The 18,480-nt window shown below is 40.9% G+C and overlaps 1 protein-coding gene across 2 annotated transcripts in view; it reads right to left on the bottom strand.

The window, feature by feature from the left end:
- DCP1A (decapping mRNA 1A) overlaps nt 1-15,714 on the bottom strand; it is a 35,816-nt gene extending 20,102 nt beyond the window's left edge. Inside the window, exons 1-4 of one of the 2 annotated variants that reach the window (XM_081898339.1) lie at nt 15,499-15,714; nt 11,574-11,614; nt 6,117-6,244; nt 2,156-2,222 (exon numbers count right to left, since the gene is read on the bottom strand). In XM_081898339.1, coding sequence (XP_081754465.1) covers nt 2,156-2,222; nt 6,117-6,244; nt 11,574-11,614; nt 15,499-15,633 — 371 coding nt within the window. In that variant the 5' untranslated portion in view covers nt 15,634-15,714. The remainder of the gene's footprint in view (nt 1-2,155; nt 2,223-6,116; nt 6,245-11,573; nt 11,615-15,498) is intronic. The other variant, XM_081898338.1, reaches the window with a different exon arrangement.
- Between the last annotated feature and the right edge of the window lie 2,766 nt (nt 15,715-18,480).

Here is an 18,480-nt window from a genome sequence, read left to right on the forward strand (position 1 = left end):
CTAGGGACACGGGTGGCGCTGTGGGTAAAAGCCTCCGCGCCTAGGGCTTGCCGATCGAAAGGTCGGCGGTTCGAATCCCCGCGGCGGGGTGCGCTCCCGTTGTTTGGTCCCAGCGCCTGCCAACCTAGCAGTTCGAAAGCACCTCCGGGTGCAAGTAGATAAATAGGGACCGCTTACTGGCGGGAAGGTAAACAGCGTTCCGTGTGCGGCTCTGGCTCGCCAGAGCAGCGATGTCACGCTGGCCACGTGACCCGGAAGTGTCTCCGGACAGCGCTGGCCCCCGGCCTCTTGAGTGAGATGGGCGCACAACCCTAGAGTCTGTCAAGACTGGCCCTTACAGGCAGGGGTACCTTTACCTTTACCTAACAAATCTCTACACCCTTAACTACAGTCCTCAGGATTCTTGAGGGAACTCATGGCTATTTAAATTGGTATGATAATGCTTTAAAAATGTATAACGCAGATGTGGCTTAAGATGATGGGTGGCTGGGTATCAACACCACTCTGCTTCAGAGGGCATCCAGTCACCCTATAAAAAAAGCTTCCTTCAACAAAGCTTTTAAAATGGGAGGGAAAGGGGCAGGAGATCTAGGCTCTGGCACAGAATAGCCAGTGCTTGGTCCCTACTTGGTAGCCTGCTAAAAACTTAATGGTCCACTTTCCTGAAACAGGTAAGATCAAAGCCGCCTGAATTAACACACAGTAACCTTCAATGAGATGGAGTTGTGATTTATTTTTTTTTAATCTAGTCTCCTGCAGTGAGAGTAGATTTGATTATTAAGAACAGGAAATGCCATGTCAAAAGCATCAGGCTATATTACAGGCAGCTGATGGGAAAGCCAAAAGGTGATATCACAACAATCACAGAATATGTCAATCACGTCATATCTTTTCTTCATGAAAGGATGCTAGGGCAAGTTAACTCCCAATAGCTTACTCCATCATTACATTAATGTTTCCCCAGTCTAGAATGAAAAACTCACAGAAACAGAAGATCATAAATACCATTAAATTCCCTGGAGAAGGTTGAGAGTGGTCAGTTCTCTGAGCTCTAAAGTATTTGCTGATGCAGCTATTTGATGCCAAATAAGTGTGGTTTGTCCTCCAAGACATGACATTACTATAGGTAATATAGAGGGCATGCTGGGCACAGGCTGCGATAAAGCCACCAAATTACACAACAAGAAGAGAGGCAAACCTTCGCTAATTGGCACAGACGATCTTAATTTGCATGATTCAGATCTGAGAATTTGGATTCTGTATCACTGGATGAATGCAAATGTAATGCTCCTAACATTGTAACCACGGTTAAAAAAGTGGTAGCCATGGGATCGTGTGCTACTTGGTATAAATCCCTCTCTCTCCAGCACAAATCTAATCCCCACTCTTATCCATTGGTTTGACCAGAAATCGAACCCAGCATTGGGTTGCAGAATCAGTAGTGTTACGTCATTTTGATCGCACCCATTCAATAATTCTGTTACTTTACAATTATAAAAATGAGCCAGTTTATGATAAATTCTTGACCAAAGAATTGTCCTGCTGGACCTGGCCCAGGGCCTATCAAGTTCAGTATTCTGTTTTCACAGTGGCTAACCAGGTGTCTACAGAAAGCCCACAAGCAGGACACAGGGGCAACAGTGCTCTCTTGTCTGTGATCCCCAGCAATATGATTTGTCTAGTCTGAATCTGTATTGAATTGTTTTATTCACTTGCTGTTTGCCATACTGGGCTTCTTTCGGAAGAAATGGGGGAGGGGAAGTTAATTAAACAAATTAATCCACCCATCAAATAAGCTAGTATTCAGAGGCATGTAGTGTCTGATACTGGAGGTACCAAGGCTATCTGATATAGCATTATCCTTGAGATATTTTGACTTCTGTTCCACTCATGTATAAACTTTGCATGCACTATAAGAGAGCTCATATCACATTGCCTGGGTGCTAAGACATAGTTTGGCTTAGAATTGCATGCAAACAGGGAAGGTAAATGGCCTTTATTCTAAGCACAAAATTAAGCAGTACATTACAAACTAAGTTAACATGAATTTTTACTGACGGCACAAATATTGGCAAAGATACATGGTTTTATAGGAAATGCTATAAAATGCAAACTAGAAATAACACAAAGTTGTTTTAAAAAATGAGATACTTACTTTGCCATGAGTTTTGCTATTCGGTGACAGTCATTCTTGTCATAGAACCAGATACTGTAAATTGACACTTGAGGAAGGTATTTAAAAAAAGACAGTTAGTATATTATATTATTAATCATTATTATTATTATTATATCATTTTGATTACAGAGCATCTTCAAATAGAAAACAGCAGGATGCATAGATTACAAATTCTGTACTTAAAATGATTTATGCACATATAAGCAGTACTACTGGGTAATTTCAAATATTCATGGAAACAGGGGCAGCAAATAATAAAACAGATGTTAGGTTATGGTATTACACTTGCTAGTGAACAATTTAATATGTACAACCATATTGAAAACAAACATCTTGTTCCCAGGCAAAAGCTTTAATCTTAGGCCAAAAAAAGGTTACATGTAAAAAGCTCCTGATCTGACAGGTTAAATTACAGGCAGGTCAGATAAAATGAGCATTTAAGACTAGTGCAGAACCCAAAGTGCAGTGCAAATCAACATAACATTCAGTCCAGTTATATGTGTTTGATAATTATGAACCATTCACTTAGAAGTCAGTAGCAGCTTAAATTAGACTTTGGATTTAATGTTATACAGTTAACTGGATGTACCAGTAAGTCCCATTTAGTTCAGTGGGACTTACTTCTGAGTAGGTACGTGTGCGCTTGTACCATTAGAATGATATGAAGTTAACAACATTAACTCAAAAGACAATTCTGTGTAAGCGTTAAATACATTTAAAAATGTTTATTTCACTTTCTGCCCTGGGAGTGAAAAAGAAAAGGTCTAAACTGAAGGAACCAGAAATCTGTCAGACTGCATGAGTCTTTCCTTTTCCTTCACTCTGTACTTCTAGTCTTTCATCTGACACACATATACAGAGTCCTTTCTGTGTCACCTTCCTGGCTATAAACCTTCATTCTATTCTTGCAAAGTAGTAAAAAGGATCTAGCAAGAAGGAAACTCAAGGTCAGGAGGCAAGGCAGCCAGAGGAAGAGAGACAAAGTGAGTAACGGGCTAAATAACAGAGTCCCAAGAGAGGATGGGTAAAGGAAGCAAAGGATATGAAGCAGAATAAACAAAGGCACTCTTAAGAAAACCATCGCATGGGAACGGAAGAAGAGTAGCTCTGCTACTTGGGTAGAGACAAAATGAAGATGCAGGATGAGTGATGCCCAGTTTAGTAATCTGATTTGAAATAACTGTGGACTCTAAAAAAGATATAATATACTACAGATAATTTATATAATAGAACAGGTTCAGGGAACTGGATCAAGCTAGCAGGCCCATAATTCCAGGGAACAGGAAACTTGTGGCCTTGTATTCACACAAAACACTAAACCATAGTTAACAAAAACTGGGATTCAGTAACAAACAGATTCTTAAATAAAAATGGGGAGATGTGATTCCATTAAGCATTCTGAAATATTAAATCTTTGAAAGCAGGTGACTATTGCAATGCAAAACGATCTTTTAAGAAAACTGGTTCATAGCTATGTCCTAAACAACAAAAAATAATAATACTCAGTTAGAAAGTACTTCTGAACCCACTGCTGTCGCTTTAGGTTCAGGAGGCCTCATTGGGACAGAGTGCCTTCTATCAGCTTTGGCTGGTAGACCTATCTGCACCCCTATCTGGATATGCCCAACTTATGTCATCTAGGCTCTGGTAACCTCTAGGTTAGATTACTGCAACACAATTATATATGTAAGTCTGTCTTTCAAGACAGTTTGGAAAGTTCAGCTGCTGCAGAGTTCAATGGCCAGGTTGCTCACTGGGGCAAGACAGTTTGAGCATATTACACTGATCCTGGTCCAACTGGGAAAGGGAAAGGGAAAGGAGAGGAAAGGAGAGAAGAGTCTTTGATTTAATCTGGAGTTATTAGCACGGTGAAACAAAACATATGTCTAAGAGGATATCAAAGCCAAGTACTAATGGATTTGTCTTGAACAAAGCTAGCTATCGAAGACAGAAAAGAGATAACTGCTTTGCAACAGAACACAGAACAAGAAAGTGACTGCTGTTTAACACATTAGCTCATTGCGCCACACTATTCTACATGTTTGGCTGCCCTCAACTTAAACTCCATTATAAACACCCTAAATGCAATTTTACCATTTCTCTCTACAGAAATAGCAACAGCAGTCCCACTCCTTATCTTTCTTGAGAAGGCAGAGTTAAAGCAGTTACTAAAGATCCATTCCCCTTCCCTGATCAAGCACATGTCACTCTGACAACACTGCTGATATCCACATGTGGCTGGTCTTCAACTTTCTGGACCCACTTTGATATTTTCACAGCAACGAAATAAGACTGCCTGGCTACAAAAGTATATTTAGGGAGCAATCTGTTGTTACCACCAAGGTAACAGAGTTTCAAGTACATCCTTCTGGAATTATATCTCTGCTGCTGCATTTCAACTGGAAAAAGGACATACAGAGCTCAAAAAAGAAGAAAAGGAACAAGTGCAGGCAATATCTTCATTTGAGAATTCAGAGTTGTATACCACCACCTATCTTTTAATATTAGCATGGAATTTCGTTCTCTACATCAAGACAGTGACATTAGATACAAAGGAAGAATTGTGAGTGAAACTGATTTGGAAGCATACTTCTTTAAGACCTTTAGAGGTAAGTTCAAAATTGTTGATTTAAAAACCAAACAAACCCAAGGTTCTGAAATTTTTGATCACATTTGTATCTATGAATTTATTAAGTGGTTAATGCTTAGATTTTAAGCCTTTTATGGAGAAAGGTACAATCACCAACCCTGTAGGATACTAGAAATGTTTTTACTTGCAGTCATATTCTTTTTGTCACTGAGTGCTTTATATTGCTTCCCGTTATGCAGTTTGGTAACTACAGCATATCACTGATGTTACAAACATATTTAATATATTATGAATAAAAGATGGGAATTCCATAACGGTCTTCTCTAGAGCTTCTGAAGTTAACTTAGTGACTTTCTCAATACAGATTAAAATAGGTCTTTGGTGACATACTGAATAATTAGCATATGTGATGCTAGCTTTTAAAAAAGATTTAAAGAATAATCCAGCTGTTACTGTTATCAGGAAAAACACAATTTTTCCTAAAACAAACAGCTGGAGATCTGCATGCCTTGCTCCCTCAGCTAAAGATACTGTGGTCAAGAGAGGACAGTGATACAGCAGACTTGCCAAACTGATTCACAATATCCTGCTTTTTGAATTTCTCAGGTCCTTGCAAACATTACCTCTGGTGGCAAGAGAATGGTTATGTGACATGTGTTTGATCTCATAGCAAAGCCTTGAATGAGAGGAAATAGGGTTGTGCCAAACTAAACTAATTAAATTATGATCTTTGGGGATAATTTGCTTGTGCCCATTTCCTATCTGGAATATAGTTTTAATGAAAGGTAGGACAGAAATGCTGAAAATAGCAAATACATGCTGTGCTGAATAAGGCCCATCATGTTTGACACAATTTGACTCCAGCTGGCTGGGGTGCCAGCCCTAATTAGCTCTGAGCAGTGATGACTTGGAGAAGGGCCACAATGCATCCTCAAATCTAGCATGGCCTACCCACTGCATGCTGCTTCCTAAGACCCCCTGCCTCTCCCCTAACCAAGCATCTGCCCATCTCTGCTAGCCTTTGATATTCCCTACCTCAACACATCAGTTAAGAACCATTATTTGCTACTAGTCAATCAATTGGAATTATGGAGACAGGTGTTCGAGGACACAAAAAGACCAGAGAGGTGTCGAAACAGAAAGACAGAAGACTATATAACACACTGAATTAAGACTGTTTATGGATGGAACACAGCTGGAAGAGTGGCACCCCAGAAACTGAACTGGTGTTTAGTGTCTAACTAGCTACTGCCATGTCACACGTATATTACTTTAATGGCAGAAGTGGTCCAGGGCAGTTCAAAAAGTGGGGTCTCCTAAATCACAACATTATTCCAAGTTTATACTCACAGTTAGCATTTCTGTACAGAAGAAAGGGCTCGTGTAGTTGAAACTCCAAGTCTTTGTTTACAGGCTCAACCAAGTTGTGCATATTCAGTCGATTCACAATTGTGAAGCCATGGTAAGGTGATGCAGACCTGTTATTTCAAGAAAATAACAAAACAACTGTGTAAATCAGTGGTGGCCAACCTTGGGCCTCCAGCTGTTTTGGGACTACAATTCCCATCATCCCTGACCACTGCTCCCGTTAGCTAGGGATGATGGGAGTTGTAGTCCAAAAACAGCTGGAGGGCCAATTTTGGACACCACTGGTGTAAATGCATAACATGGATATCCAGAGGGAAAAACTATTAAACAAATGCATTATATGAATAAACAACCTGCTTTCAGGAAAATAATCAATAGCAATGATGGTGATGAAATGTATCCAACACTATCACTCAAATGATGGTGAAGCAGAATGGGGGGGTCAGCTCTTTGGAGAACTTTTTTTTTTAATTTACAAGAAAAAATTTTTGCAGAAAGGGGGCTCCAGTGGGCAGGTAGAATCACCAAATTGCTTCCCTCCTGGTTCTGTTGACAGAAGCTTTTCCATCAGCAATTACTCCTTTGGGAATACCCAAATGACTTTAGTAAAATCAAAAAGCCATGCAAGCTTGCTATTTGAAACACAAGGTGTTTCACAAGCATAAGGAATTCTGGGAGTGGTACTGTTCTGTGAACTATTGTTCCAATGGCTAATGGAATATATTATTCAAGATATAAGACAAAAGTTCATGCAAGAAGAATAACACTCCTCCTAAATCAGACAGCACACATGTGCTTGTGGAAGAGGCCAAGCTCACAGATTGGCACCTTTGGATCTAACCAGATGAATTGTTGTTCTTTATCTGAATATCAAAAACATAGCAATGATTAGTCTACTTAGTAATATTGTAACTAAAACGACGAAGAAGAAGAAGAAGAGGAGGAGGAGGAGGAGGAGTTTGGATTTGATATCCCGCCTTTCACTCCCTTTAAGGAGTCTCAAAGCGGCTAACATTCTCCTTTCCCTTCCTCCCCCACAACAAACACTCTGTGAGGTGAGTGGGGCTGAGAGACTTCAGAGAAGTGTGACTGGCCCAAGGTCACCCAGCAGCTGCATGTGGAGGAGCAGGGAAGTGAACCCAGTTCACCAGATTATGAGTCTACCGCTCTTAACCACTACACCACACTGGCTCCCAGTGGAGGGGAGGAAGAGATGCACAATCTTTTTTAAAAAAGAAACAAAGAAAAGAAAACTGATTTTCAAGAGGAATAAATTCATTCAAGAGGAATAAATTCATTCTTCTCCTTCATTTAAAATTATATAGCAAGTTTCACATGCCATGAAAAAACACCGAAGGATATTTTGGTATACTTACAACCTTGTATGCAAAACTTTTAGAGCAGAATAGTAAACAAACATTTCAGGTTATCAATAGCAATTCAGAGAGAGGGAGTGGGAAACATAACTTGTAGAGGCACACTTAAATCCAATTCTCAAACTTCTCATAAATGCTAATTCATGCAAAAAACAGAACAGTGCAGCTTTACAGTCCCCCCCCCCCCGAAATACACTTCAGAAAACACTTCAGGATCAAAAGTATCAAACATACCAAAAATAGCTATAAAGTATGTATTTTTAATGATGAGCTATTTCCTAGGAACCGAACACGTTATTGCAAACATACCCTTTATTGTGTACTTAAAAAGTATATCTGTGTATTAAAAACAGCTGTGTTATAGACACCAAATTAAATAACACTCAAGGTATTTCTTGGGAATGCAAGAGAAAAACGACACAGACTGCATTCTAGCACACTGCTAAGCATGTTATCCCATAAAGTTAACAGGCCTAAAGTGTCATTGGGCTGTGTCTGAGAATCATAAGAGGTCACTTTAATACATGCTTTCTTCTTTATTTTCTACATCTATTATAACAGATGGACTAACAGCCTGAGTTAGCATGTCAAAAATAATTAAAATTCAACTGAAGTCATGATTACAGCAGTAAAGGTCTGGAAATAGCATGTGTAGAAAGCCCAAAGGCATTACAACAGTATAAACAAGAAGAGTGACATTTTTGGTTTTGACTTATTTTCTCTAGATCTCTAAAAAGGTTTTGGGAGAAAACTGATCATATTGATATATTTCTTGCTGTCCAAAATAAAATAAATGGTTCACAAGAACAGTTTTAAAAGCACTGCTAGCATTAAAGCATTACTGAGAAGACTGTTATTAAAGAGTTATTTCTGAATCCTTAACTGCATACATGTACACAAGCAGAAGGAAATCAGAACAGCACAATACTAACCATGTCTCCTCAGAAGTAAGTCCTTTTGAATTTAATGTGGATTACTTCCAGGTTAGTAGGGTTAGGACTGCTGCCTTAAGTACCAGGAAATAGGCCCGGAAGCCTACATTAAACTGTACAGACCACAAAGCACCCATCTCATCTTCTACAGATAACTGAGCAGGTCAGAAAAGGACTCTCATGTTCTGCACCCTCCAAGTTATATGTAAGGACAATCCCAACTAGGGTCCTTAGAGATGTCCAGTATGCATGATAAGAGGGATGAGAGTGGCAAGTTCCAAGAATGGAAGCAGAGAGTTAAAGACCCTCAGCCAACAGACAGAGTAGTTAAAAAGCATGCATATTCAGTTGTAACCTTATACTCCATCTGCAACACTCAACCATTAGAATGAAGCACACAGCATATCTATGTTACAGGCCTAAGTAAGCCCAAAGATTAAATTGCTTTGGTGATGAAGACATTTCCTAATCTCAACACCCACAGATTACAACACTCTGCTGACCACAAGTGTCCACTACCTTGTAAAGGGATTCTCCGTGCCACCTTCAAGCACCAACTCATCCTCTAAATATTTCCAACAGTTAAAGTTGGCCTCCTCCCACAAAAAACTCCTACAGCTCTATTTCAAGATTATACCCTCTATTTACCATATATTTAACATACTCCCTTTAACCTCAAACTCTAGTGTCACATTAAATTATTTCGTATAATGATGATACACTGCAACTACTATTCTTTTGCTTAACAGCATTTCTATGGCCACTCTTTCAAGCCACTTTAGTTAAGTAAGTCAAAATAGAAAGGAAGGAAGGAAGGGGAGAATATTACATAAGTGTCACCTGTTACTTACTGTTAATACCAATCCTCTACATCCCCTCTACCATAGATCTGAAGATACTATGGGAAACTCTCACAGTTATACACTTCCCCTCTTCATTGCAAATTCAATGCTTACTGAAAAAGTCAGGGGGAAAGGTACATTACCACTGGCAGAGACTGCCACCTGAAGAGGCAGCTAAGAACATAAAATGGCCCATCTAGTCCAGCATCCTGTTTTTACAGTGGCCAACCAGATGCCTATATGAGAAGTGCAAAAGCAGAACCTGAAATAAACTAGGTTACCTCCCCTTGGGCCCAATTCTGCACGGGAACCACTAGGGCTCAACCACTAATATCCATGGAAAGAGTAGCTGAGCATTTTTGATGTAATTAAAAATATTAAATCATTATTATTTATATTTATTTGTTACTAACTACAAACATGTCTCTAAGCAGCTAGCAGTTATAAAAGCATATATAATACAAAATACATAAAAGAGAATCTTAATAAACCAGAAATGCTCATCTTGCAGCAACATTAAAATCCTACCCCACCCTATTAAATATGAAGACCAAATCTTAACCACATATCACTAAATCGTTGTCTTACAACAACCACAATAACAAAAACTTATGTTATTGTCTGTTTTGCCACTATTTACAGAAGGAGTGCGCAGACTTGAGGGAGCCATTTCATTTTTTTAACTAGGAGCCTAGTGCAAAAGGCATACAGTTAACATTCTGAGTCCAGGAATTTGTTATGAGTAGCAGAACTGGACTGGACAAGATGACCCTCAGGAATCCCCTCAAACTCTACAATTCTATGAGCTGAACTCATAAGGCTTCCACACAAAATCCCTCTCCTGAGTATTCTCACTTTTGTTCATCTTGACAGTATAAGTTAGTGGGAGAGCTGTTTTGTTGCTGTCACTGTTAATCAGCTGGGGAGTCAGAAATCCTTGCCAATCTACTTCAAATTGTCAAGAGGTGTACAGTGGAACCTCGTGTAACGGACGGGATCCGTTCCGGAGGCCCATCCATAACACGGAACTGATGCAGGCGCGCAATTTAGCACTTCTGCGCATGCGTGAGTGGCAAAACCCGGAAGCAACCCATTCCGGTACTTCCAGGTTGCTGCGGGATGCAAGACAAAAACATGCAACCTGAAGAGGACACAACATGAGATATGACTGTACCAGAAGATCCCAATCTACCTCCTGCATGCCTGTAATTTACAGTGCACAATACACATCATATCCAGATTATGTCCTTCCTCGTGGAACTTACAATCTAATTATTATTGTACATTCTACAGGAGCGCCTGTATTATGTAACTAACAAGATTAATAAATAAGAAGAATTTTGACTGTGGGGGAAACAAATGGTAGAGAGGGAAAGCAGAAGCAAGAAACGTAGGGGCTCAAAAAACCAAGTACATATTAAGGTTGCCTTTTACTTAGGGATAAGGACTAAACAAGTTAAGCCAAAGACTTCACAGGAAAGGCGCATCATGATGAAGGATTTGAAGGGAGACAGTGCTCTGGGCACCAGCAAGGAATATATAGAATGAAACTTGTGGGAGGGCTGAAGGGATAACTTTTGAAGAACAAAAAGTCACAGGCATGTATATAATGGAAAACAAGGGTAAAAAGAAAGGATGTTCCACAAAGAGTAAAAAATAGCAAGAATTTTGTGGCAGATGCTGAAATGAAGCCAATGGAAAGCTTTATTGAGTTATAAAGGTTTCCACACTGAAGGCATATGCCACAAGCCATGTCCTGTGAGAATTTGGCTAAACTGGCTGTGATTATCCAGGAAAGATTTATCTGGTTCACAGGGGCAGAAATCAGTGAAACTTGAAAGAGGAAAATTGAGTGTGAAAACAGTTACTAGGGAAGTATTTTCTTTCTTTATTTAAGCATACTATAGCCATTTCAAATGTGTACAGTACTAGTTACCCCTTCTTAAGAAGGATATCCAAGAATTGGGACAGGTACAGAAATACCATTTAATGTGACCAAGGAACAGGGAGGTTCTTCCTTACAAACACCAGAATTTGAAGCATATTTGTTTACCTAAAAGATATGGCAAATTTTTAAATAATATCATATACAGGGTTGCTAACACCAGCACAACACAGTAGCATGCAAGCTTTCCTGAAAACCTTGTTTCTCAAAAGAAAGCCCAAATTTGTTTTCTTAGAACTGCAGGTAGGGATAAATAGGCATGCTCTATTTGAACAGCAAATAGTTTTGCAATTCATAGTGTTGAAAGCAAAACTGACTCTAGAATAAGATTGATATACACTTACCTTTTATATACAAATAAAGTACCTTCAATGTCAGTCTTCTCCTATAACAAACAATAAGAATAATTTATTGTAGCAATAAATTAATTTGAGCATTACAGCCCCTGCTTTATTTATTTTCTTACATTTATCTCATCTTTTTTCCATCATGGAACCCAAGGTGGTGAATTTGTGGTTTCTAAACAATCACTGACCAGAACTGCTTGTTTTCAGCTCAAATGCCTTCAGCTCATCCCCTGAGCTTTACATTTAACATAAAATTATAACTATAGCACTTAATGGGTGCTATTTATTTTCATGGTTAATAATACAACTGTTATGGCTGAATTCTAAGACTTGCTGTGCTGTCAAGAAGGTGGTTGAGTTGTACATACTAACATCTGCTCCAACCTAATGAAAACAAACCCTGAAATTATGCTAGAGGTCTAGAAAAATACATCAATACAACTGTTTATACATGGTGGCATTTAATATTGCTATATATGACGTAAGGTGACTGCAAGCAGGAAGGCACAGCACTCCATTCAATATTTAGAACTTTAAAAAAAAATCTATGGTTGATTCATTGGCATGGTTCAAAAGGTAATGATAAATAAATAAGGTGTTAAATTGCATGTACTTCTACATTTGATCTGTAATAGTCATGCTAAATTCGTATTAAAAAACTGAAGTTTAATTATTTGTTTTTCCATTAATTCTGTGGGCAACTAGGGAGAGATAAAGTAAGCTATTAAATAGCATCAACTACGCCACACAATGGGCAAATAAGATAAATAAGACAGTCAAAGTCACTGCAGAATTGCAGTCTGCAATTTTTTTTTAAGCACATGAAGTTTTCCACATTACTATTCTGTTTCTGAGTCAGGGGTTGCCAGTATGATGCCCACAGACATATATAGGGTCCCCAGCCTCTGATGAAATTAGTCTTGAAAGAATAATTGTAGCCAATAGACTAGGTTGTGCTATGTGTGTATGTATGTGTGTTGTGCCCACAACAATTTATCTGGTGAGCAAATGTGCCCATGGACCCAAAAAGGCTGGTGACCTCTATTAAAAGCTATAAACTGTAATATATACTGAATATTAAAATGGTGTATATGTTTGCAAAACTAAGGTTTTTTAAGTTAATGGATGACTGACCACAGTAGTCTCTCAAGCATTACTCATTGCAGAGACAACTTGCATGGGAGAGATGAAGTGGCATGCAAGTTTCAAAATATGCTTGCAATAAGAAAAAGTACAAACAAAATCAAATCAAAATATGAGATCACTGGAGGCAAATCAGAACAACTCAGTAGAACAGAGCTTTGCAAACTGTGTGCTGCCACATGTTAGTGTTGGCTGCAATGTGTAGGTGTGTATTGCGAACACTCCCTGCGCACCTTCCAGGGCTGGAAAGGGGTTAGTTTAACCTCCAGTTTGCTAGTAAAACTGAATTACTGTGTTGTGAAATGATGTCTAAAAGTGTCTCACCAACATTTGGGAAGTTCTGCAGTAGAAGATCAAAGGAAAGAGCGGTAACCCATTCCTTGGTAACATGTTACCACTATGTTACCATTCCTTTGCAACGTAACTGGTAACGTAGGCTCACTAAAGAGCAAAAAAGATCAAGAGTGTGTGGAAAAGATTGCTTTAAAGACTGCGCACAACAGCAGAAAAGGCTCTTACCCACATATTCTCCATCCTAATATCTGAAGGCAGGAGGAGTGGGCAAGTTCAGATGAGAGGAGGTGGCCTTTAAATGGCTGATACCAACCCATTTAGGAAAAGAAGTTTCTGCTACCTCTGTCAGCGAGGCTCTCTTGGTAAATATAATGCAGTGCTTCTAATGAATCCCAAGACTTACTGTGCAGATAGTTCAGTGAATGCAAAGGAATATTTCATACACTATTTTTTTCCCCACATATACATGTTATTCCTAAGTTTGCGTGACTTGTTGAAATAGGGGAGAGGGTAACAGCTGTTTGTTTGTTATTGCAACCCATATGTTTGCACCACTAACCACCATGCAGAAATGTCCTGCAAGGGCAGATGGGGAGCAGTAAAATTATTGCAAGCTATACCATAGCTCAGTTGTAGAATATATGTGTTGAATACAGAAGGCCCAGGGGTTCAATATCATCTCCAGGCAGGGCTAGGAAAGACTCCTGTCTGAGATCCTGGAGAGCCACTGCCAGTCAGTGTAAACTATACTGACCTGTATCTGACTCATTATAAAGCAGCTTCCTATACAGTAAGAACAGAGATGGCATATGCCACATTGCTCACTGAAAAAAGATGTACATCAACTTCTGATTTGGTCCTAAGAAGGGTCCAAGCCTTGTCAATCCGCATGGAAAAAGTCATGAATTCTGGATGACAATGACCTAAAATCCTGTTTGGGTACAGTTGTGTGCAATCAAAAATTTATAAACAGTCCCTAGAAAGGACGAGTACTTTCCACCTTGTGGTCTCTTTCATGTCTAAGTAAGAAGTGCAACTGCAGAGTATTCACCAGTTCAGTAATGCCCTCTTTAAAACAAAGATGGGGACCTTGTGACTTTCCAGCAGTTGGGTGGGTTACAACTCCCATCAGCCCTGACTACTGAACATGCCAGCTGGGACTGATGGAAGTTGGGAGTCTAATAGCATCTGGAGGTGCACAGGTTCCACACACCTGCTCTAAAATATATGGTTAAGTAGGAAACAGTGTAGGTGGGAGCTCTGTTATTTATTTAGCCTACCTTCCCCCAAGTAACTCAGAGGTCTTTCCACAACCACATGTTTTTTTCCTAACATCAGCCCTATCATGTAGGTTAGACTGCAAAATGGTGATGGGTTGAAATCCACCTTCAAACAATCCTCAAGCTTTGTGGCTGAGTGGGGATTTGAACCTGCGTTTCCCTCATCCTAGTCTGAATCATAGTGATAATCAGATAATCTAAAAGAAAGCCTTGAACTTGGGCTGGCTCTGACCTATGAAGGAAAGGAGGAGAAATGTACACAAGTCAAGCTGGAATCCTACTTGGTTCAGATGAAGTTCAGTTCCAGCTTTCATAATCCTGCACTATATAATTAGAACCTGTCACTAAAACCTTGCTCTCTCACAAATATACACTCACACCAACAGATATGAGCCCTGACAGTATACACACACCAACAGTACATAAGCCATCATTCTCTGGATCCATAATTTCAACAACTAATGCAAATCTGAAGGCTGGCCAGGGATGCTATTTCATATTTTGGAGAGGAGAGGACAGCAAGATCCAGTAAGAGCCATTCTAGGATGTGGGCATGGCTAAAAGCAGCATTTCAGGCATATTCAGTCTTCAGAATCTGTGGACCAGCAGCCAGCCACAAGGGCCTCCTAGGACTCAGAAAAAGCACCGACGGAAAGAAAAGTTCACTATAGTACTAGTTCCTACCAGCAGTTTTTAAACCACCCACAACTGAGGCCGGCTAATTTGAAATGGTGTGTTAGGCGCTAACTAATCCGCCCTGAATTTTGAGCCCAGCGAGTTAGTGGCAGGAGGAGGAGAAGAGCACGAGGAGGAGGTGAACCACGGAAAACCAAGGGAGGTGGGCGTGTTCCCCAAGAGCTGCGCCAACCGGACCGGGCAGCCTCCTCTCTTCTCCCCCACAAAAAACATTCCTCTGCGGACAGTAGCGGATATATAGGAGGGGTGGGGAGGGAAAGCCGCACGTGCGCGCCCGCCCCCAACCCACCCTCTTTCCTTGCGGGGGGCAGGCGCCAAGCGAAGGCGCTTTTGTGCGCCTCTTCCATCAGGACCTTCCTTCTCTGTGAGTCTTTGGACCCCGCGAGGAGACTTTGGACGAGGGCGGGTGGGGTGGAGAGGCAGAGAGAAAAGGGTTAACAGCCGGGGCTGCGAGGGGGGCGCCCCCGGCCGCCTGGCCCCCCCGGTCCCCCGCTCAGCGCCCCACTCACCCACTCGTTGGCCTTGGGGCTGAAGCGGTAAAGGGCCACCTGGCCGGTCACGTCGGCGATGCTGGTGATGTAGGGGTCGTTCTGCTTTAAGGCCGCCAGGCTCATGTCCTGCCCCGCTTTGCTCAGAGACTCCATCTTGGACCCGGGATCTCAGCCGCGGCGAAGGGGGAGGAAGGAAGGAAGGAAACAGCCAGCCCAGCCAGCCAGCCGCGCGGAGGAGCCCTGTGCGCAGCGCTTCCTCATCCGCCGGCCGGAAACCGCTACCCTGCGCCTTCGGTTCCGTCGCTGCAGCGCGTCGGGTCCCGGGAGTCCTACAAGGGTTCCTGAGGATGCTTAGCCTCTGGTCGCTCTGTCTTGTCCTCGTTTCTCCACACGCCCAGGCTTGGCCAGTTTCACAATCGAAATGCGTCGCCCCCCCCCCACTCACCCAGTAATAAAACCCGGCTATATAACCAAACCAGCTCCTGCAGAAATGCCAGGAGCTCAGGAACACATCAGAAGGTGTGTAGCAAGAGGGGAAGGGAGGGGTTTTACGGTTTATCCAGATTTGGGTACAGGCACCTAATTTTTTTTATATAAAGAAAACATTGACTTCATGTAAATAGCTTTGTGAAAAGCAGCACTGCTTTCTAAATCTCTTAGCATTCTGGGATCATTGGAAGTTAGGATATTTTTGTTTTGCTTTGTTCTGCATTCCACTCTGCCAAATGAAGAACGTGAAGAACGCTTCATTTATAAAAACACATATGATAACAATGAATAATCTACCAAGTATAGCCATGTTATAACCTTAGGTTCAAACAGGAACATAACTATTAGTTTTTGTTTTACTTCCAAAACTGATAGCCATGCTCAATGTACGGCAAGGGTAATTTTAGATTATGCAAATGTAATTTTACAAGTATGCAGATCTACCTTAAGTTGCTATTTCTCAACCTGACTTACCTCCTGGAATGTTTGTGAGGATGGAATGTGGCTCTGAGCTCTGTGGAGGAAAAGTGGCATATACATGAAATAAAGCAGACTTTTCCAGTTGTTTTGTTACCATCTGGCCCAACATGCATGGCTGTGCTGGCTGGGACTGATAAGGGTTGTAGGCCGAAACAGCTGGAGGACACCAGGTTGGCAAAGGCTACAGTAAAGCATGGGAGGAGCTTTCAAATCAAATCTTTATTGTTATGGTCAATGACTACCATTAAACAATCAAATTAAGAAGAACATAGATGTTTGTCCAGATGTGCATAGTTGGATATAATAAATAAAAGTAAAAGAGAATAAAATAAAATGAACATAAAAAAATAAAGTTATGGTCACGTAATGATCTCCAAAGAAGAAAATTTCAAGATGTCTGGAGTCAGTTCTGTTATGTACTGAAGTTCTCACCCTGGGCCAGCAGGGGGATACTGTAGATAGTTTTCACTCAGGTCCGCATATGCAAATAAGGAATTGAAAGTGACATTCAGTGATTGGATAGTTACAGAAAGTTGTTACTGTTGCTTTGTAGTTGAGCTCTATATAAGCAGGTTGGCTGAACCCTTCCATTCAGTTCAGTTCAGTTCAGTGAATAAACAAGAGCTGTCTGAAGAATCGCTATGTCTTCTGATATGTTCTCCCACAACTTAACAAGTTCCTGATGGGGTTTGCTTGCTGCAGCTGAGTATTTGGCCACTGAGAGTGATGTGTTTTGATCTGAGGTGCGTAAAAGAATGTAAAATGCATCTGATTGTCCTGGGTTTGATGAAAATTTTTCAAAGACCTCAGTAAAAGGAGCAGTATAGGAGGGCACGATTCACCAACTTGACCTCTCCAGAGGTACAGGGAGAGCTTCAAAAAAATCCTCACATATTCCAAATGAATGTACTCATTTTGCCTATTGCAGGAGCAACAGCAGGAAAGGGCTATTCAAGTCTGCTTGTGGACTTTTCATAGGAATCTGATTGGCCACTGTGGGAGGCAGATACTAGACTACATGGACCTTTGGTCTGATTCAACCTGGCTCATCTTATGACCCTGGGTTCACACCTTTGCTGTTAGTTAACTGAGCTTCAGTAGAAACTCAGAATTAAATTCGCCCTCCCAGAGTATAAAGGGGCTGTAGCAAATGTAAAGAGAAATTCTCAGTGAAGGCAGCTTTCAACTTCTCAAGTGCTTAAGTCCCTGTGAAAGTGCAATATGAAGCAGGCTGATACATAACAGCTTCTGATAATAGATTATTTTCTTAGTTCTCTAACACCACTTCTGGTGGATTTCTTCTTAGATGCTATTTTCATTAACATAAGAATGTGAGAAAATAATAGGAGCCCGCAGGATCAGGCCAATGGCCCATCTAGTCCAGCATCCTGTTCTCACAGTGACCAACCAGACGCTTGTGGGAAGCCTGCAAGCAGGACATGGGCACAACAGCACTCTGCCCACCTACAATTCTCAACGTCTGGTATACAGAGGCATAATGCCTCTGACAGGGGAGTTAGAATGTACCTATCATGGCTAGAAGCCATTGATAGCCCCATCCCCCATGACTTTATCTAATGTCATCTAGGTTTGTGAACATCACTGCCTCCTGTGCAAGTTCCTGTGCAACCATGCACTGCGTGAAGAAGTGCTCTCTTTTATGTGTCCTGAATCTTCCAACGTTCAGTTTCATTGACTGTTCATGAGTTTGAGCATCATGACAGAGTATGAGAGACATTCATCCACTTTCTCCATGCCGTGCATAATTTATAAACTTCTATTTGGTTTTACATTAGTCACTTTTTAATAGATGCATTAAAAGACACAAATAGCAACCATGGTGTTTCAAAATGGACTATAGAAGCTGGGAGTTTGGCCCCTTGGCAAAGTAATACATTGGTGCCAACATGTCATATTGGGCTGCCGTAATGTTTTCTGTGCATTGCCAGCCACCAAGCTCATAAGGAAAAGACAGTGTGCCTAAGCTTCAATAGCAATGCTACCTGCCAATTCCCTCTGTTCCCATTAACC

This window comes from Podarcis melisellensis (assembly GCF_964234715.1).
Source record: "Podarcis melisellensis genome assembly, chromosome: 2".
NCBI classification, from domain to species: domain Eukaryota; kingdom Metazoa; phylum Chordata; class Lepidosauria; order Squamata; family Lacertidae; genus Podarcis; species Podarcis melisellensis.